The sequence below is a fragment of the Solanum dulcamara genome, chromosome 9 (genome assembly GCF_947179165.1).
Source record: "Solanum dulcamara chromosome 9, daSolDulc1.2, whole genome shotgun sequence".
NCBI classification, from domain to species: Eukaryota; Viridiplantae; Streptophyta; class Magnoliopsida; order Solanales; family Solanaceae; genus Solanum; species Solanum dulcamara.
In genome coordinates, this window is record NC_077245.1 from 70,203,402 (window position 1) to 70,223,751 (window position 20,350).

General features: G+C 32.7%; 2 protein-coding genes and 1 non-coding gene across 9 annotated transcripts; 1 reads left to right on the forward strand and 2 right to left on the reverse strand.

Moving 5' to 3' along the window:
- Positions 1 to 448: 448 nt before the first annotated feature.
- On the reverse strand, positions 449 to 9,635 carry LOC129902509 (probable NOT transcription complex subunit VIP2). Of its 7 annotated transcripts, none has more exons than XM_055977784.1 (15): positions 9,540 to 9,631; positions 8,268 to 8,411; positions 8,068 to 8,144; positions 6,748 to 6,856; positions 6,497 to 6,675; positions 5,719 to 6,100; positions 4,233 to 4,439; positions 4,047 to 4,142; positions 3,217 to 3,305; positions 2,930 to 3,115; positions 1,598 to 2,026; positions 1,470 to 1,522; positions 1,347 to 1,388; positions 1,004 to 1,148; positions 449 to 886 (listed from the first exon to the last, which is right to left on the reverse strand). In XM_055977784.1, exons 3-15 carry the CDS (start codon positions 8,071 to 8,073, stop codon positions 827 to 829), a joined length of 1,983 nt encoding a protein of 660 aa, XP_055833759.1. In that variant the 5' UTR covers positions 8,074 to 8,144; positions 8,268 to 8,411; positions 9,540 to 9,631; the 3' UTR covers positions 449 to 826. The 7 variants fall into 7 exon arrangements, with proteins under 7 accessions (XP_055833759.1, XP_055833757.1, XP_055833758.1 ...); XM_055977782.1 differs by lacking the exon at positions 8,068 to 8,144 and adding an exon at positions 8,691 to 8,772 and having other exon boundaries at positions 9,540 to 9,622; XM_055977783.1 differs by lacking the exon at positions 8,068 to 8,144 and adding an exon at positions 8,691 to 8,755 and having other exon boundaries at positions 9,540 to 9,618.
- LOC129904854 (small nucleolar RNA snoR35) lies at positions 6,748 to 6,828 on the forward strand. The gene has a single exon (XR_008770521.1). It is a non-coding gene; the product is annotated as a small nucleolar RNA snoR35 (small nucleolar RNA).
- A 3,479-nt stretch (positions 9,636 to 13,114) lies between the features above and the next one.
- On the reverse strand, positions 13,115 to 19,866 carry LOC129903190 (probable LRR receptor-like serine/threonine-protein kinase At1g05700). The gene is made up of 9 exons (XM_055978693.1): positions 19,778 to 19,866; positions 18,470 to 18,998; positions 17,009 to 17,487; positions 16,178 to 16,310; positions 15,960 to 16,028; positions 15,765 to 15,836; positions 14,971 to 15,042; positions 14,161 to 14,423; positions 13,115 to 13,373 (listed from the first exon to the last, which is right to left on the reverse strand). Exons 1-9 carry the CDS (start codon positions 19,839 to 19,841, stop codon positions 13,264 to 13,266), a joined length of 1,791 nt encoding a protein of 596 aa, XP_055834668.1. The 5' UTR covers positions 19,842 to 19,866; the 3' UTR covers positions 13,115 to 13,263.
- Between the last annotated feature and the right edge of the window lie 484 nt (positions 19,867 to 20,350).

Genomic DNA, 20,350 nt, shown 5'->3' on the forward strand with positions numbered 1-20,350 from the left:
CAAAGCGGAAACAAGGGAATGCGGTGACCAGTGAGCTTAATTTAGGGATCCTACATTTGGGCCAAAATTTAAAATGGATCATTAGGTTGGATATAAATTAAAATGCTCCGAGTCAAAAATATATAAATAAAATAATTTAAAATATTATTTCAAATTTATTTAATAAAACTTTGATTCTTTAATGCACCATGATTTCATGACACACCAAACCGAAGAATCAAAGAATCAAAGTTTTCGAGAAAAAGAACAGACACCGAACAAAAAACCGAATTAGTTCAATTCAATTTTTCGGTATTTATGTCCACCCCTACTTTTAACCATGGTTCTGCTCATGGCTTAACAAATTTACAAGCTCTTTAGCATCACAAATTATTTTCTTGGATGCTTAGACTCTATAATTTTTTTCTTGGACAAGCCAAAAAAAAAAAAGCAGACCATCAGAGACTGGTTAGGACAACAACAATACACTCACCTCTAACTTTTATTTTTACTTTGATTGTGCACTAGACTTGTAATTTTCTTGTTTTCTTTGTACCACAATGTTGGTGGTTGAAGTACAAGCCAGCTTCCACAATGTCTTTCTTCAGTAATCTACTATTCTATCAACAGTGCCTTCAAGATGGCATTTCCACCTATGAAATTCTGAGAAATACATTTCTTTCCGATTTGCGACGTCTAAAAGATACAAGGAAATAAATGCCTAAGACAACTCTAATTTTAACAATTGCTGCCAACAGCCCAATTGAGCAGAAACTACAGGTGAACTACCTGGCTCCTAGATTAAGGAATATATAGAAAATGTACACTTGTGAACTGGCACTCCAAATTAGTGTTGAGGTAAGACAGGTCTTTTCTCCAACATTTCATAATGGAGGACAAAATTATCCTGCATCGAAGTTACAGATGAGTTAAAACACTGGAAACTTCATAAAAACTGATGTGCCTTGGCACATGACAAACACAACTAATACGTGAACTCAAAACTGTACTATGATATCCATACCTTACGGATCGTCTCCCATGTGTTTGGATCAAAACAAATGTAAGACCCTCTCTCATATGCATTCGTCTTGACAAGAGGCTCCATGTTGGCGACCCTCATAAACCACAACCGATGTTCTCTGTGATAAAACCAGCCACGGTTATACCTGCACACAGAAAATGCAGACTGTTATTATCTAGACTTCAGCTAAGCACTTAGCACATTGCACATCCAGAAGGTCAACTATGCAGTAAGAGGAGTATCCTATCATGCAATAGCTGACAAATTAGCTCTCAGGAATACAGCAGAAAAAAATATGCACCTAAGAGCAACCAATGTTGTTAAAAAAAAAAAGAAAACATACAGTTCATTTGCAGCATACAGTTGCGCTTCATCTTTTGGCATGCTGTAAAACACAATGGATCCTGTTATTATTGCATTGAAATTTCACAATCAAAGAACATTACCAGTTTACCAAAAGACTTGCCTGTAAAATATGTAAAACAAAGTATCTAGCTGAAACTTTGAGAAGTATGCTTGCTGCATCCAGAATAAAAGAACATTTCAATAGATAAAAGTCAGATCCAAATAAACAAAAATGCAAAGGCAGCTCACGTTTAAAGGTGGTGGTTGCTTCGCATAATAACATTGGGGTGCAGTAAATTCTGGATCCCCTTTGGCAGGCTCATCGGACCATGGGGAACCAAAAGTCTTGTATAAATTTTCAGCAGAGTTCAAATTCAAACCAAGTGTTGTTAGATCAATTCCAAGTGCAAGAGAAGTCAAATCTGGATCGCTCATCCGAATTACACTTAGCAAACCAAGCATACCAAACGGATCAGGAGCAACTTGGGATTGCATGGACTTTAAGCTCTGATCCCTGTATGGCTGACCTAAAGAGGACATTTGCTGCAACCTGAATTGGGATGGACCCTGATGCTGTTGGTACTGCTGAGCCTGAATGAGCTGATCATATGATCCAATACTAGAAACATTACTTGACGAATTAAGAGGCCGTAATCCAATACCAGGAGGTCCACCACTCTGAACCCAAAGAAAGATTAAAAAGATGTTAGCTCCTTCGCTCCTTCAAACCTGAATGAATGCACCTCTCCAGCACACCAGGAATAGACTTGTTCTAGCTTGACCAAATAAACTCCAGTTTCAAATGTAATACTTTTTTTTTCTTTCCCCTGGTAGTCAAGAGGGTAAATCCTGCTTTATTGCTGATACACAGCAACTTTTATGAAGAAGAATTAAAAAAATTTGAAGTGCTGATTAGCAGAAACTTAGTACATAAATCAAACCTCTGACTATCAAAAAAGCTAACTCAAGTGGGGAAGCACTTAGGAAGAAGAAGATTTAACAATGGACCAATCACACACACAAAAAAGAAAGATAGATGAAAGGCGGAAAATGTGTTACAAATGTCTTCTTTGTAAACAAAATCTTTTGTTGGAAACTATGTTGCACAGAATTTACGGGATTGACCTTACTTCGAACAAAGTAAATGCTTCCAATCGGATAGGGTTGATAAGGCTGAAAAGAACCAGCGTAAAAATAGAAGGGATTTACCATGGGCTATTCCAAACACAATATGATCACTTCTAGTGGGACTGAACTCTACAGACTTGATGGAGAATAAAGGAACAACTGCACTTAATCCTAACAAACTTACAGGAGAAGCTAAAACATACTCCTAACCAATTGTTGCATCGAAGTAACACATTTTAGTCTGTTAATCAGCAGGAGAGGGTTCATTTCCAATATACACAATGTGGCATAAAAGACTAATAAGTAGTCTCAAAAAGTTGGACTACATAATCTTTTACTTGGAGCAAACAAGATAAATATTTCTCCCCACCATCCCCTCAATCCAAAACAAGGATTGGAACAAAACACAATAACAGATTATTAAAAAGAAAAACAAAATTAAGAGTAATGCACCTGTTGATGATAACTGGAGTGTGATGATTGGAAGACATCTGGACCATGTAAATTCAGCAGATCCTGGTTGTTTATGTTTGAAAAGGAGACACCACTACTACTAACAGATGGAGCATGTTGCAGCTGCTGCTGCGGACGATGCGACGAGTATGTTCCACCCAAATTAAAACCTGTGGATCTTCCCATCTGCACCATTAGATCAAGGACAGAATCAGCAGGCCGAAGCATTTACTATGAGGTTATGGTTCTATAAAATAGCCAGTGAAGTTTCAGAAATTTATACTTACCGAGAAGTGTTGCTGTTGCATCATAGAAAGAGCATTATCATGAAGCTGCTCTTTCTGGTGAGGATCCATAGCATAATCAGCATTCGCACCTTAGTAAACATGAGAACAATAGTATTATTAGACTCCTAGCATGGAAGTGCAACCAGCAAACCCCCCTCCACACCCAGCCATTCTCCACTACCCCCTTTTCTTTCCGTGGTTCCCCCACCCCTAAAAAATCATTCATACAATAAAGCAAAGACAACATTTACAAATTCTTTTTTCCTCATTAGTAAATATTTCACAAAAATCAGGCAGAAATAACTAATAAAACAGCCATAAATGTGGAAAACCCATGTCCCTTGCCTTGCCTTCTCAAGGGGAAAAGGAACTATATGAAAAAGCAGGATACTCATAATAGAGAAGAAGTTTGAGCCTGTGGGTTGACAGCATCTACTGTCATCAGAATTTGTGAACTTGCAATACACCAAATATTCAAGTAAAGAAAAAGATGAGTTGGAAAGGCTGATTGATAATATCCTTCCCAAGGAGATGTATCGATTATCATGTTTTGGTACAGCCAAAGGGAAGTAAAAAAGACTCCCTTCTCCATTCCATCCTATTAAAAATGAAAAGTCTGACATGGAAGGTTACGAGAATCTCTGATTTCACGTCACCTCCTTAATTACGGAAGGAACAAGGTCCCATAATGTCCTCTTTTAACTCCCTACTCCTGCCCTTACTTTTGTGATCCCAGCTAAAAAGTGCAACAGCAAACATGCGTAGCATATTGCCACTTGATCATCCCACTCAAGACAAATTGTAAGAGCTTTGTGCATTGAGAAAAGCACCTTTAAATCCTGGTAAAGCAGGAAAGTCTTCATTTTGAATGCTGAATTCCTGGTTTTGCTGAACAATAGGACTGAGCCCTGGTTTCCGCAAAGAACCTGAGAAACTTGTATTATCAGTATTCTGTCTAAACTGTATGATAAAAGCACGAGCAAAAAGTGTTTAGAAGGAGAAGGAGCTTTAATTACCTAATTGTCCTTGAGGTCCTCCGGCCGAACTAGGTCGATTGCTTAACTGAGGGAAATCATTCATATCAAAAGGAGATCCATCATTTGAATTTACATCATTCAACAATCCCAAAGAGTTGAGGCTTCCCAATGCTTGGACGTGGTTTTGAGATAGTGGACCACCAGCAGAATAGGAATTTCCTAACATAGAAAGCACCTGTGGAGAGGCTGATTCCAGATACTACCATTAGCATAAGAGGATTCACCTACCTACAAACAGTGGGTGTTACATATACCTAATTAACCTATCTATCTAAACATGACATCTATGTGTGAAATCAAAGAAAAAGGCTGCGATTGACATCCCTATGTGAAAGCAAATGACAAAAACTGTAGGAATTTCTAATCGGTTTATTCAGGTACTCAAATTGAAGAAAAAACAAAACATAGTTTTTCAATCCAAATGAACTTATTGACGAACAACAAAACCATCAACCATTTTTCCACCTCTTTCTGTTGCACCACCCCTATATTTTCTTCTTCTTTGAAGCCATAATTCAGAAATTTCGAATAGAAGGCTGTATTATTTGTATTGCATCTTTTCCTTACTTTTACTTTTTTTTACTGGCATAATCTTTAATTGATGTAGTAGTTTAGTTTTGATCCAATATGTAATGTTTTTGGACAGAATATAAGCTTAGCATCAGTTCCACTCTCAACTCATGTGTGTGAGACTAGGTAGTCAATTACAACCCGACCCACACCACATATAGATATATATCTATGTATCACTTCTAGTCCACAATCTTGAGGAGGTTATTATATATTTTCAAATGCCAAGGAGGTTTTATCACAAATCAAAAACTGAGGACTGTAATTCATATTTAACTCGAACAACTTATCATGTGGAAAAATTCTCAACAATTATAGGCCGACGTAATCAAAATTCAAAAGCACACCTAGTAGAGTTTGGTCAAAGAAAATAAGAAAATATATTAATTAAACCAAAATAGCTCACAAAACTTGAACAGATTTTTGAAAATCTTATATATCCCCATTTCCCTTCCAGTAAAGATAACTTGATATAATGTGGGGGAAAAATGTCTGAAAATGAATGATAGAGAATACTGGGAAAATCCATAATTCCAGCAACTTCATCCACCAAGGTTTGTGGTTAGCAAAATTAGTACATATCACATTTATTTTTCACTACATTGGAAATTAAATAACTCCAAAGCATGAAGTAGTGCAGCAGAAAAAAAACAATAGAATGAAACTAGCTGAGGCTCTGCCAAATATGAGGAAAATCTCTTCATTCTGGATGGTAAAAAAGAGAACAACCAAGAACTCAAGGGAGTAAACAAACTAGATGAGGCCAGAGGGAAACCATCAGTAATTCAAGCTAAATTTTTTTTGAAGAAAAAATTACTAGCTGAACAACAGAGAAAACAAGGGAGCTAACAAACTAGAAGAGGGGAATCATCATATCTATTCAAAGCAAATTTACCTTGCTGAAGAACACCACTCATTATCCTATTAGGTCCTTGAACATTTAAATTTCCAGAACCCGCACTGGCATTCATATTTAACCGTGAAGCAAGACCAGGCACAGACAATCCTGCACCAGAGCTAATGCTTCTGCCAATGTTGCCCCCACCAATAATATTTCCCACTGAGTTTGTCATCCTTGGGCCTGCATTTCCCAAAATTTGGGACACCCCAAGACCTGGCACAGAATTTCGATTACCAATTCCTGCAGAGGTTGGGAGAATCCCAGGAATAGAACCTCCTACACCACTAGCATTATTGCTATATCCCGCATTACCAACAACACTCATACCACCTCTACTTGTCATTCCAGAATGAACGTGAGAATTGCCTTGGGATATCTGCAACACAAATGATAACAGACATATAAGATATGCAATACAAGTGAATGTTGCCTAGGCATATAACGGAGAAGAAAGCAAAGAACATTTCCGCAATAAAATTTAATAAATCCTTGACATGGTTTACAATATAATTAGCAGCATCTCTCAAGAGCTCTTTTCATCTTTATTTCCAAAAAGAGAATTAAATCATTTCCAGAATCAAAATCCCACACCACCCCTCTAAAAGTTCTCCCGTCATTGTTTCCCATCTTAAACTAATCTTCACCAAGTGCAGGAGAGAGCTTAAAAGAGAAAACGACAATGATTTTGAATTCTTTTCCCTCCTTTCCTTTCCACTTAGGTAATATCAGATAAAAAAAGATGGAACAATGATAAGAGAAACATTACACAAACCTGAGAAAGGGCAGCCGGAAGATTGTTTGATGAAAAACGGCCACCAGAAAGGTTATTTCCAGATTGCTGGACACCACTGGAGGGTACGTTATTTATTGCTGTGTTTCTTGAAACAAGTGTCCCGTGCATGTTAGGAATGTTGAAACTCCCATGAATGTTATGCAGTCCCTGAAGACTTCCTGTGAGGAAGAAGTTTATTGATAGATCGGCATAAATATTAGAAAGTAACGAGAATCCAGCAAATAACTCACCAGAGTGATGATAAAGAGGGGAAGCTGCACCAGATAGAGGAGGGAAAGAAGAAGGAAATGAGCGACCGGTGTTGTCAGAAAGATTTGAAGCTGATCCGTTTAGAGAAGACTACAACCAAACAGGAAATACATCATGAGTGGACTGCTAAAAAAATATTCAGCTTAGAATAGCACTTTTTCATGCATGAAGAAATCATCTAAACATTATGCTATCCAAGACATCTAATATACCAGAGAGGAAGATAATGAATCAAATAATAGCAGAAGTGGTCCATAAAGCTGCTCAAACTTCCCTCGACTCAAATATTCAACCTTTAACTTTCCTTCAGCATAAACAAGCAATCATGACATTTTTAAAAATTGCTCATCCAGCAAAAGGAGCTGGTTTCTGTGGAGTGATAGATGCATGGCATTTGATGAAAAGGCCAGTCATCTACAAATGGCTAAGAAAATACATACACCAAAGTCACAATAGGAAGCCCATAACTACGTAGTACTTAGATGCCAAATGATCAGTACAAAGCCATTAAGAGAACACACAATTTAGGAAGTCCATTCACTTTCCCAATGCAATTTAGGAAGTTCATTTATTTTCCCAATGCATCAGCCTGATCTAGGAATTAGTCTTTCCATAACTATTGATAGAAAATTTAACAAATTCCGCATTCAGAAGCCCTATATTGATATCCATGCCTCAAAACTGCTGACAGTTTCAGATAGCAGCGATAAAGGTGTAGATAATGAGAAAGACTTATCAATAACATCTGTCACAAGCTGCCACAAACATTGGACAAGTATGTTTGATTTTTATTAAATTACAGTTCATCTACAAGACAGGTTAATGCCGTGTGAATGATAATTGTCATCTGGATTTCTTGATCAGCATTTCATTCCTCAATCTACTAATGATCAGCCCCAAGGAAGTAGCGAATAAAAAAGAGTGAAAGTATATACAACTAGTATAACAAAATAATTAAAATCAAATATTTCCAGAAGAAAAAAAAAGGATAATAGCCCTACAGAAAAACAAAAGATATTCCTTTTGCGCCAAATTCATGACACCCTTTCATTTTCGGGTGCTCCCATTTGTTTGACACTATTCTATTAACAACAAATTTTATATAACTTCCACAAAGTTAAAAAATGAAATTTAGCTATTGAAAACTTAAAACTTAGATGATTTTTTCTGTATTAAATTAACTTTTCTACCATTACTTTAATACTTCCTTAAACTACATAATATGGAAGATCAGTAAAAGTAACAGCCGTGAATACAAGAGCAATTGTTAAAATCTAGGAGAGGTGGAAATTAGATTCTACCAGCATCGACCAACTTCTTGTACAATATCAGCACCTAGTCCTTCCACGAATAGGAAAGTGAACAGAAAAGGGGCCAACTAAATACAAGAACAGAACTGAATTATCAACAACAACATACCCAATGTAGTCCCACAAAGTGGGGTCCAGGGAAGAACTGAAATATCAGTAAACAAATAAATTTTATCAAGAAAGATAAGTACATTGAGTAATCCTGACATTGCAGAAATGTCAAGATGTCATGCAGAAATTTTTCCTGGTTGTACAGCAGCTTCCCTTATCCTTTTCTTCAGAAAGGTTATGGGAGAAATTATTGGAAGCCTTTCCAATGAGTTAATACCTATTATCTGAAAAGGAATGTGATTGGAACAGCCAGTCAAAAAGTATTATGTATCTCTAGAATCGACTGAGCAAAAAAACAAAGAAAAAGCATCAGAAAGTAATGAAAGAAAAACTTAAGCCTTGAGACATCCAGAGAGAGAGCCACAAAGCAAAAAACACAAAGTTCTATACATGCAAAACATTTGACCATTAAAAGTTTTCAGAAACGAGTTCACCACTTCAAAACAACAGCAAAAATTCGAAAAGGTAAATAACCATTAGAAGTTCCAGGTTTATGTTACTACCATGCAACTTGGAGATCCCCAATTTTTCTATTTACAACATTCAATGTGAAAACATGTGCTCCCACCTGTCAACAGGTTTACACTGAACTTGTGTGAGTAGGACAGCAAGCTACCCAGTGAAATAATGAAAAGCGCACAAATTGGTGCAGTCACCAAAAAAGTGAGCAACAATTAAACTACAAAAAGGTATTATGAAATCTCCCGGCATGCCACTCCATACACAAATTAACAACTTACACGTGCACATCATAAGAACTAAATTATGAAAAATGTGTACTCCCGCCAAATTACTTCCAGATTATTCCAGGAAAAATAATAAGGATAACTAAAATCCTTTTTCACTTGAGCATGAAATTCACATCTTCCAATAAGTAACTTTAATTATTTTTTCCTTTTATTTCTTTTCATAACCGACTTCTAATATTAATTATCACCAGCTACACAAATTTGGAAGAGAGTATTCCAAATTTCCAATGAACTATACACAATGTAAATATATCCAGCTAAACAAAATACAAAATATCACACTTCACAAGCTCAAACCACAGCTAAAAGTAGAACTTATTCACATAACATACTTCAATGACTAAAAAAAACAAATATCCATCCTTCTAAGACTAATCTACGCTTGCTGGTTGTTGCCTCATAGCGCTAAAACAAAAACTAACAATTCGATAGGTAAATACAGCGGAAAAAACTACGTCAAAAGAGAAAAGCCCTAGATGATAAGTAACAGTAAGTATGAACCCTAACATTTTTGCCGGATAAACAAAATCTACAGTTACATATAGGAATATATACATATGTATAGATCGATACACAGATAGAGAGAGAGAAAGAAGAGATTACCCGAGAAGAGAAAGTGCGAGCTACTGATCTTCTTCAATGGTTTCAGGTGATTTTGATGAAAGAGGAGAGGAAAGGAGAAATAGAAAAGAAAAAGGGCCAAATATATAGAGATTTTCGAAACCCGAAAGCCCAACAACAGCAATACCATTTTCAGCTTTAAAATATTTATTCCGTTAAAGTTTTATTATACTATGTATGAAGTAGGGTGTACATGAATCAGGTTGGTTCGTATTTTTTATAAATCAAATTAAATCATTTGTGTTAGGTTATTAAATCTATAAATCAAACCAAATCAATAAATATCGGATTTTTCGATATCAATTTTTTTTGGGTTTTTCAGATTTTTTTTGGGTTTTCGTGATTTTTTGGGTTTTTCATAGTATCTATTAAAAAGAATAGAGCAGTGCTTCTTAAAAAGAGCTCTAGTACAAAATATCAACATATAAGATGGAATTTGAAGTTTTAACTTTATAATATAGCTTTATAAGATGGCATTTTTTGTATGTTATTTAGATGGGCCTCTCAACTCCAAATCTAAATGTAAGAAAGAAAATAAAAATTATGAAAAAAATTTTAAAAATATTTATAAACTACATTTTAATAAATATTTTTATGTATAACATAATTTAAAAGTAGTATATCTATAATCGGGTCGGTTTGGATTCGGTTTAATTTTTTTTAGTTAAAACCAAATCAATCCTATAATGGTCGGGTTTTTTTTCCAAACACCAAACCAAGTCAAACCAAACCACTAGTCAATTTTTTTTTTCCGGTTTGATTCGGTTTATCGGTTTGATGTGGTTTATCGATTTGCCCTGTACAGTTTTATAAAAAATAAAATTGTTTCGATATACTATAATTTTTTTAAATAATGTTTTTGCTAACTCTTAAGTCTTAATTGTAAATAAAGGAACCCGAAATGGAGGGCTTTGAAGGACAATGGACTATTGTTCATTGCACAATAAAAACATAAAAGGAGAATTTAAAGGTATGTGTAACAATCTCGTGAACTCAATGAAATAGAGAACAAATAAGTCAAAAATATCACTACTATCAAAAGTTGTTATAATAGAAAAGATAACATATATGTATAAATTTCTTATTTACTTTGTAGACACTATTCATTCTCACCATGTCAATTAATTATTTTACCAAATTAAATAACTGGTTAAGTTATTGTCATGTTACCAGGAGGTTACGGGTTCAAGCCTTGGAAACAGTCTCTGGCAGAAATGCAAGATAAGGCTGCGTATAATAGACCCTTGTGGTCGGGCTCATCCTCGAACCCTGCGCATAGCGGGAGCTTTAGTGCACCGGACTGCCCTTAAATAAAATACAAATTATATTACAACTATATTAAAAAAAATCGTCCAAGGAATTGACCCCTCGAATGTTCATGTAGGGGTGGACATAAATACCAAAAAAATAAATCGAACCGAATTGATTTGATTTTTTGATTTTCGATTAGGTATCGATTCATATTTTTTGTAACTTCAATATTATGGTTCGATTTTCGATTACATGATTTATGTATTTCGATTTAACCTTAAATTTATACATTAGTATTAGACTATTAGTACTAAGACTTGCATTGTTTATTCCTCTGGAGTTATCTTTGCCATTCTCCTCTCTGATATCTTTTATGTTCATTACGCCCTCTATCTCTTATTACAATTTCTTCAATTATTTGATGAATTTTGTTAACTGAATAAATTTAAAGTTGTATTATATTAGTATTTTTTGATATTGCGTTAGTAACTTTGTAAAAGAATGTCACTCTTGCTTGTGAATATGTAAAGTGTATTGGAAATTTCACTCCCTCCATTTGATTAATTAACGTTTCTTTTGAAATGACCACCTCTTTTCTTTGATTCATAAGTATAAGAGGTCAAATGCACATTTCCTCTTTTCTTTGATTCATAAGTATAAGTGGTCAAATTTCGATTTCTAAAGCTTTTTAGTTCACTGCTTATTGTTGGTTGTTAGTATAGTATAGGTCTATTCTTACTTTTAGCCCATTAAGCTGGAAAATCGAACAAAAAAAGTCATAAAACATAAAATCTAAAAAAGCTCATTAAGCAGGTCTATAAAAAAAGTTAAATTTAATAGATTAAAATCGAATCGAATCGAATTAATTTGATTCAGTGTTCGATACACCAAATCTTGTAACTAAAAATCAAAAAAATTAAAATAAAAAAATCAAACTGAAATACTAAATATCTACCCCTATATTTATGCCTTTCTTAATAAAAGTCAATTAATTCATCGAAAATCAATCGAATCATACCAGCACCAAACTAGTTAAATGGAAAGGGAATAGTTGCACTCCTTAAGTGAAAAACTCAATTCGACCAATTTAAATAAGAAGATACAATTTTAATTGTTAGCCTCAACTACCTTAATAATAATTGTAAATCAATGTAGTAGGTGGAGTACTATTAAGTGAACCTAGAGCTAATAATACAAGAGAGAAGCCATCATATTAAATGCAATGATGATCGAGCAAGTTCTTCAATTCGTTCAAATAAAAAAAAGAAATTAAAGAATTTATTTAACATATAGGAGTAATAAATTATACAAACATCAGATCAGAAAAATTATTTACTATTGTCATGAAATACCTTAGCATATGCAATCCAACTTTTGACCTTATAGAAAAATAATCAAGCACATATACCTAAAATTAAGGATATCAAATATGACTCAAAAATTGATGACCTTCTGGTCCGTCTAAAATCTTATAAATTGGATATAAGATAATTTTATATTACATTGATTTTAGATCTACCCAATACAACTCATTTTAAAAGTAATTTTTAGTTTAACTCAATTCTAACTTACGTTTAAAATTTAGTTTAATTTGAGTTTATTGCTTGAAATTTACTTTGATTTTTTCTATGCGTCTAGGTTTAGGTCCCCAATCAAAGTCGAATCTTAAGACGTTTCGAATTGAAATCAAGTCTCTGATCTCAGATCTAGATGGGATCAAGTCTTAAATATCAAATCAAATTTTGAGTTAGGATCGGGGCTCAAGTCCAAAGAGAAGATAGGATATTGGGTTTTGGCTCAAGATAAGGTCTCAAATTGGGATCAGATATTGAATATCATGTGAAGATTTGAACCACGATCGACTATCATATCCAGATTTATCGTGTGGCTAATGATCGGTACACATGCAATTGTTAATCATTAATAGGATGCTCAAACGAGAATATAAGATTATTTATATAATGATTTTGCATAGTAAAACATTATCTATAAACACGTGTGTGTATGCGGTGTGTGGTGCCTCAGAAAATAATTTGTACTACCGATAATGTTACTAACTAATGACTTAGCTAGCTTTTATATTTGTATCTTAATAAATCAATATGATGTTGCTGACTGTTTGAATGATAAGTTTATATAAGATTATTAACATCGAAAATGTCACTAATAAAATAAATTTAGTTACAAACTTCTAACTAAAAGAAGTTTCTTTAATATTTGCAATAATATAGGTTCTTTCAATATTCTAAGATTAAATTCCTTTGAATTTTCTCCAAATTGAAAGAATCTTGATGGATAATCCCCAAAACAACAAGACCTTTTAATCACAACAAATTACAACCTTAAACATTACATTACATACATTATTTTCTTGCTAACCAACTTCATAATAAATTTGATATTTCTAATTAACCATGCATTATTTTTCATGTTGAAATTAACAAACATTGTTAAGCTAGACATTTGTTGCGTTTTCATGATGGGCAGCATCCTCTGGATCCTTGTCAAATTTGTCAGCCATTTGAACATTATCTACATTAGGGGTGTTGCCACCACTAGTTTGCCCTGAAAATTGTAACTTTTTTAGTGCATATTTAATTGGATTTAAATAATGTTAACAACAATGATTAGTAATGGTAGTGGGTTAGTTATTATTTTTACAAGGTAATTAATTAATAATTTTTTATATTAAAATGTCCAACATGTCCTTAAAGCTATATATTTCAAAGTTTATAAATTAAAAAGTAAAACAATAAAAAGAATGAATGACGAAAATGAAATGAAAAGTGAGTTAGGAGTTTTTTATTGGGAAGAGTATTTTGAAAATTATAGAAAATATTAAAAATAAAATAGATATTTTATCAAATCAAAAGTATTTAAAGTTGGAGTGACCAACTTATTATTGATTTTCCCTTATAAACACTTATTTGATCAACTTATAAATTATATAACAGTATTAGCTAAATCAAACATCCCCACATTCACCTTTAATTGTGTAAATATTTATTTAACATCATAATCCTATATAGGTGACATTTGAACATTAAAAAAAAATGTGATTTTCTTTTTAAACAAAACAATATTTGTTTTTAAGTTGAAAATGATATCTGAAAATTGAAGTTGTGTTTATACATGAATATAAATTAGAGTTATTTTTTAATTTCTGTTTATACATGATTTTCTTTTTGGAGTTTTTCGAATTTCAAAAAATTCCAAAATTGGACTTCAAATTGCATTTCGAAAAATTATAATAATTTTATGTTCGAACGTTTTTTTTTTGAAATTCGAAATTAAAATTATTTAAAAAAAAAAGTTGAAAACTATCCATGATCGAACGGGCAATAAACCTCACCTGGATTGACAATAGATGTAGTAGCCCTTTTGCTTTTGTAGTATAAAATAGCAAAAATACCTACAATAGCCCAGACAAGCAAGAAGGCTGGAATTGTAGTGCCCAATATTATAGGCAGATTATTTTTCTTCTTCTTATTATTATTTTTGGGTGATTTATTATTGGCAGATCCATTTGCTGGCTGATCATTTCCTGGTGATGATGAATTATTATTTTGGCAAGACTCATCAGATTTACTGCATAAATTTGAATTTCCTGAAGTACTGAAAAATAAAAATCAAAACAAAAGCCGAATGAGATGATAAAATTAGCCCATAAAAATAGAAATTGGCCGTTTACAATAAGGTCAATTAGCCAAGCCGTTGAAATCTACTTATTTAAAGTGTTTTTTGAGAAAGTAATTCTGGAGAATAACAATTTGTATTCGACTAAATCATTTGAGATTCTTTTATTAATATCTTACATTTTGTTAATATTTTTAAAAAGTATTTTTATGTGTCAAATTACAAAACAAAGAAGTTATTATTAAATTTAATTTGGTAAAAATGAACTTTTTATATACGCAATCTTGTTATAAAAAATATCAAAGCATTTCCATTTGGAAGAAGTTACTTTTTCGATTTCTATTTAAAAGCTGAAAATTAATTTCTATTATACTGAAAAAATACTTATTTCTTCATCGATAATTTGGAAAAACACCATCATTCTCCTAAATAAATATTTTTCTTTTGAATTAATATTTTTAACCTTTCAATAACTAAATAGTCAAGAAATATAACATAAGATATGTTTAGTGTTGCTTTTTCTTACTCTATGGTTAGGCCATTTTTGTTTGACAATGAAGCAGGGACTGGCCCACTGAACTGATTATTTGCTAAATTCCTGAAAAGAAATTAAACCAAAATCATGTATCATAACAAGATATAAATTAAAGCTTTAGCATATTTATGATAAAGGATATGTTTGAATTTAGCTTATTTCAGGTGCTTTTTAAGTATTGTTATTATATATGGATAAAATAAAAAAGTATTTTTAAACACTTATTTTTAAGTTAAAATAAAATAATAAATCATATGTTAGAAATGTCATAAGTGATTACTAAAGTTAAAAGTCATGAGTCCATTCAAACAGACTCATAATGACTGTAAAAAAAATATTTAAACAATCACTAAGTTATTTATAAAGTAATTTTAATATCGTTAGTATATATAAATTATAGCTTGTTTGGTTAAGTTTTTTAAAGAGCTACGTATTTTGACAAAAAAAATATATTTTTGGAGAGTAGTTTTTTTTTTTATCTAGTCAATTGTAAAAACATTTTTTTTAATATTATAGAGCAGCAATTTGTGCTTGACCAAAATTCCAAAAGTGTTTTGGCAGGAAAACTCTTCTTTTTTTTTTTCAAGAAGAATTGCTTTTTTCAACTTCTAAAAAAAACAACTTCTGTTACTATTTGAAAATACTTATTTTTTTATAATTTTTTTGGTCAAATACCTTAATTCTCTAAAATAAACGATTTTTTTCTTCAAAATACTTTTAGCTTCCGAGAAGATTGACCAAACAAGCTAAATAAATCCATCAAATTATAAAGTTTTGATACTTACAGTTTTTTAAGATTCGGTAAGGTGCCAAGGAAATCAGGAATAGGTCCATCCAAATTGTTGTCACTCAAATCACTGCAATCCAAAAAGAATAATTTTTTTAAAAAATAGTAAGAAATTAATTAAAATAAAATATCCCTATTTGGGAGGAAATGTATTTAAATCAAATTCGAAAAAAAAAAGAACAAGAAATATTACATTGTCTCAAGAGCATCCAAGGAACTAAAATCTGGAAGTGATCCTGACAAATTGAATTTACTCAAGTACCTGCAAAATTAATTTTATTTCAACAAAAAAAAATTACAATTATTTTAAGGGCAAACTTGGAGCAACGATAAAATTATTTCCACTTTTGAGGTACCTGCACCAGACAACTCTTTAAAATCATATATTTAAATGAATTAAATTTTGCTTACAGTGCTGTAATACGAGGTGGGTCATTGCTGCTACAATTAATCCAATCATATGTAAAAGGTGATGGAAGACAAGGATCACCAATCCAGCCTTGTAATACTTCAAATTCCTTTTGCAGTGATATTAAGGTCTCCACTATATATAAAAATATAGTACTTAAGTAAGTGTTATAATTCCTATATATATATATATATATATATATATATAATTTTATTTTTTTTTAAAAAAACAATCAAATAACCCTTCAATAATGTATTTTAACTTGTTATAGCAAGTAACTAAGGTAAAGAGCGTAGAAAAAGCACCTATTTCTGTACCGGTTCCGGAAGAGCGAAGAAAAAGGGGATGTTTTGTTAATAGGAGCGGAGTGCTTTATTTTTCAAGTTATCAATGGTTATTATGGATAGTTATCTATATTAATCTTTTAGGTATCATACTAATGTATTCATTCTTTTATACAATCTATGTACGTATACAAGCCAAAGTCATAGAGATACAAATTTTATATACCGAAAGTGAGTAAAAAACAATTATACTATCAGATTGCCTTAAAGACATAAGACAATTTTTTTTAAAAAAAATGTCTAAGTGTGTATAAGTTATTGTGGACATACAATTATCTAGATAGGTATCTTTTAGGTGACATAATAGTGTATACATTCGTTTATACTATCAAACGCATATAAGTCAAACTCATAAATCAAGATTAATTCCTATAAATTGAAAGAGTTCTCACAATTAGATAACTACTATTAGTAATCTGAAACAAGTTATCCGCTACAACAGATTAAAAATAAAGTAAATAAATAGTAGGAGTAAGAGGGCATACATACCATCTTGGCTATTTGTTCCATTAGTCAATGCATCACCAACAATGAATATTTCCAAGGCATTGATAAGAGGGGGAAGTGTTGAATTTGTGGTTTTCACAACAGAAAAAGTAGTGTCTGGTGAAACAGTAAGATTGCTAACATACATTTGAGTAAAATCTCCATAAGGTGGCAAAATTGGGTCTGAAAAAGATTCTGTGTCTTTGAAAATCCTAAATGATCTTGTTTGGTTATCATCGAGTTGAGTAACTTCAGAGAAGTACATGTTCATGTAGATTGGAACATTATCAATTGGAAGAAAACTCATGTTCCATGTTATGATAGCTAATGAATTGCTAGTGGAAATTGCATTTTGTAACACTTGTTGTGGGGGTTGATCTCCATGACTAGTGTCAATAGTTGTGGCATCACCAGTGAGTGATTCTAATGAATTTCCTGAAATCCCAGGAATCCATATTCTGTCATAGGGATCATCTGTGTTCCTGTCCATTTCAATGAAAAGAATTTTGTTTACAACAACGTAACAACAACAACATATCTAGTGTAATCCTATAAGGGGTTAAAATAAGAATGTATGTAAATTTTATCTTTATGGGGTCTAAAATAATTTTTTGTTTAATGAAGTAAAAAAATACAATGTTGTATAGCTTCGAAAATTAAGTAGCGACTAAGCCTCAATCCCAAATAAATTGAAATCAAATATAGTAAGAGGTGTTAAATGGACGAATTAGGTTGAGATTGAACAAGTTAAATATGACATAAGTGAATAAATGGGTTGGACTAAAATCAACCCAATGGCCTGAAATGGGTTGGATCATGGCCCGCCCAATTTGACCCAATTTTTTCTAATGATCCACCTTCCCCTAACCCACCCCTTACTCCTGTTTATTTGTCTCGTACCATCCATCGAGACTCAAGCCCGACTAGAGATCCGACCTTGACTCGAGATCAGACCCCGACTCGAAATCTAAGACTCAACTTTGACCCAAAGCCCAAGCCCGACCCCGACCCTAACGCAGGACTCAAGACCCGCCCTAACACGAACTCGAGACCTTACTTTGATCGGGAACTCGAGACACTTCGACCCCTAACCAACTCGGGACCCAAGACCCTAAGACCTGACCCGACCTCGACTCTAATCTAGAGTCCTGAGACCCGAACCTTGACCCATAGGAAAAATTAAAGTAAATCTCCAACCGTAAATCCCAAAAATGGAATAGAATTAGGCTAATTTTGGGTTAAAGTTAAGATAACTTTCAAAATGGGTTATAATGAGTTGGGCTAAAATCAATCCAATATGACATTATTTTGTGCCCAACCCTTAAAATTTTGGATTGATTGGACGGGCTTCACTTTTTTGGATCATATTTACCACTAACTGTAAATAGAAGTACTCTAACACAAAGAGAATCAACAAGCTATTAAGCTAACATTGAAGTAGCTAAGTTAACTAGAATATTTTACCTGATAGTTTGGTTGGAACCAAAAGCAACTCTTCTTCTCAAGAACAAAGCATGATTATCATCAACATGACTATACATAGTAGAATCCAAGCCACGAACTTCAAGTGCTGATATAAAAGGAAATTGATTATCCTCTGTCTGAGCAAGACATACAGTAAGGTAATCTCCCTTAACAACATAAATTGTCTCATAATATACAAGCTGATCACTCATAGTTGTCACACTTGCCCAATGATTTCCATCAAATTGAAGTGCAAATGATGGTGGATTTGATTTCCCATCATAATTTCCATAGTAAAAACTAGCTCTAATTAAAACTTTTTCACCCTTTTTGATCTCATCGATTAGGAAGCAATTCTTGTTCCTGCTTGTGAACACTCTTAAAGTGTCCATTACTTGTGATATTGAGTTGTTGGATTGTACAACATAAGATTCTCCATTGGCCACATAGTCATCATCTCCTAACCAATCTATTGAAGTTTCATGATCAGTGTATGCTTCCGATGATCCACAATCGAGGCTCACAAACACTGCAAATAAAAAGGAAGAAAAAAAATCAAGATCAAATAAGCCTTAAGATAATACATTTCACAAAGGGTCTGGTGGAATGGTTGAGATTCCTCCGTCATTAATCAGAGATCTTGAGATTAAATTATGGGAATTGAAAACTTTTCGATAGGTACATTAACCAACCCCCCTTAGTAGACCTTGTTGGTATGAATCTGGGATTATTTAAGTCAGTAGGTTATAGATACCATGTTGTTGATCACCAATCCTACACGAATTTGGATTAGTTTTGCTAAGAAGAAGATATCCATCGTTAATCAAATGTGTTGAGTTTAAATTGTGGGTATTGAATACTTTTGGTAGCTAGGTACGTAGCTTTACCCCCACTATTAAAAAAATACTATATTCCCGCTGAATTTTTCCATTGGAAAATGTTCATTAGCTATTTTCATAGATATTTTTGATTGAATCAATGAGAAAATAAAAAATGGTAATGTTGTCATACAGAAAAATTAAAAAGTTTCTTATTATTTCAGTGAAAATCTCTTTTCCACCATGCATTTTTCTAGTGAACTGGTTCAGTGAGAAATAAGTGAAAAAATCATGTTGTATAGCACAAATTTCTCACTGATTCATGGTGGGAAAAACTTTTATTCTAATAGTGCCCTTAAGTAGACCTATATATGATCTAACACGAATTCAGATTAATCGAGACAAAAAGGTTGCAAACACCAAATGATTAGATAGAGAAAATGAAGAAAGTTTTCAAAAAAAGTACTATAATAATAAGATGCAAGCTTACCATTAGCAGAAACAGAGAAAACACAAAGAACTAAAACAAGTAGGAGAAAATGGCTACTAGCCATGCTGCTGAGCTAGAGAATGATGAGCTCAAAAATTGAATTGAAAGACAATGAACTTTAAGGCTTACTTTATATTGGAAATATTGTGTTATTAGATGAAGTAATTATCAAGTAGGAGCTGGATTATTCTTGACCAGCAGTTTAATGTTGACCCTGTATTTTTGGGTTGTATTACCCTTCTAATTATTCACACACTAGACAATTTGTATCATACTCCTCATAGTTATTGGGTTAGTGATTAAATATTCATACATATTTAATGAATTTTCTAATATGAATATAAAATCTAAACAAAAATTACTGAGTTTGTTTGAACCTGTAACTAACTAATACTCTTCCTTCACCCTTGAGCTAAGGGATTGATCACGTTGGAGGTTTATATATTATATTTTGATGAACTTGATGATTGAGAATTGTATATGTTAGCAAATTCAATTTCAAATATCCTTTTCAACTTAACTCCAAATTAATACTTCCTACTTTTCTTCTTCTTTAAATATCACAATTTTTAT

Excerpts from the sequence above, each read along its gene's own strand:
- LOC129903190 (XM_055978693.1), bottom strand. The coding sequence starts at position 19,841 with ATGGCTAGTAGCCATTTTCTCCTACTTGTTTTAGTTCTTTGTGTTTTC. Across the intron at positions 18,999-19,777 it reads TTTCTCTGTTTCTGCTAATG|TGTTTGTGAGCCTCGATTGT; the intron begins GTAAGCTTGCAT and ends TTTTATTTGCAG. Across the intron at positions 15,837-15,959 it reads TTGGATGCTCTTGAGACAAT|TGATTTGAGTGACAACAATT; the intron begins GTAATATTTCTT and ends TTTGGATTGCAG.
- LOC129902509 (XM_055977781.1), bottom strand. Across the intron at positions 4,440-5,718 it reads GAGTGGTGTTCTTCAGCAAG|CCTCTCCACAGGTGCTTTCT; the intron begins GTAAATTTGCTT and ends ATCTGGAATCAG. Across the intron at positions 4,143-4,232 it reads AGGACCTCAAGGACAATTAG|GTTCTTTGCGGAAACCAGGG; the intron begins GTAATTAAAGCT and ends CAAGTTTCTCAG.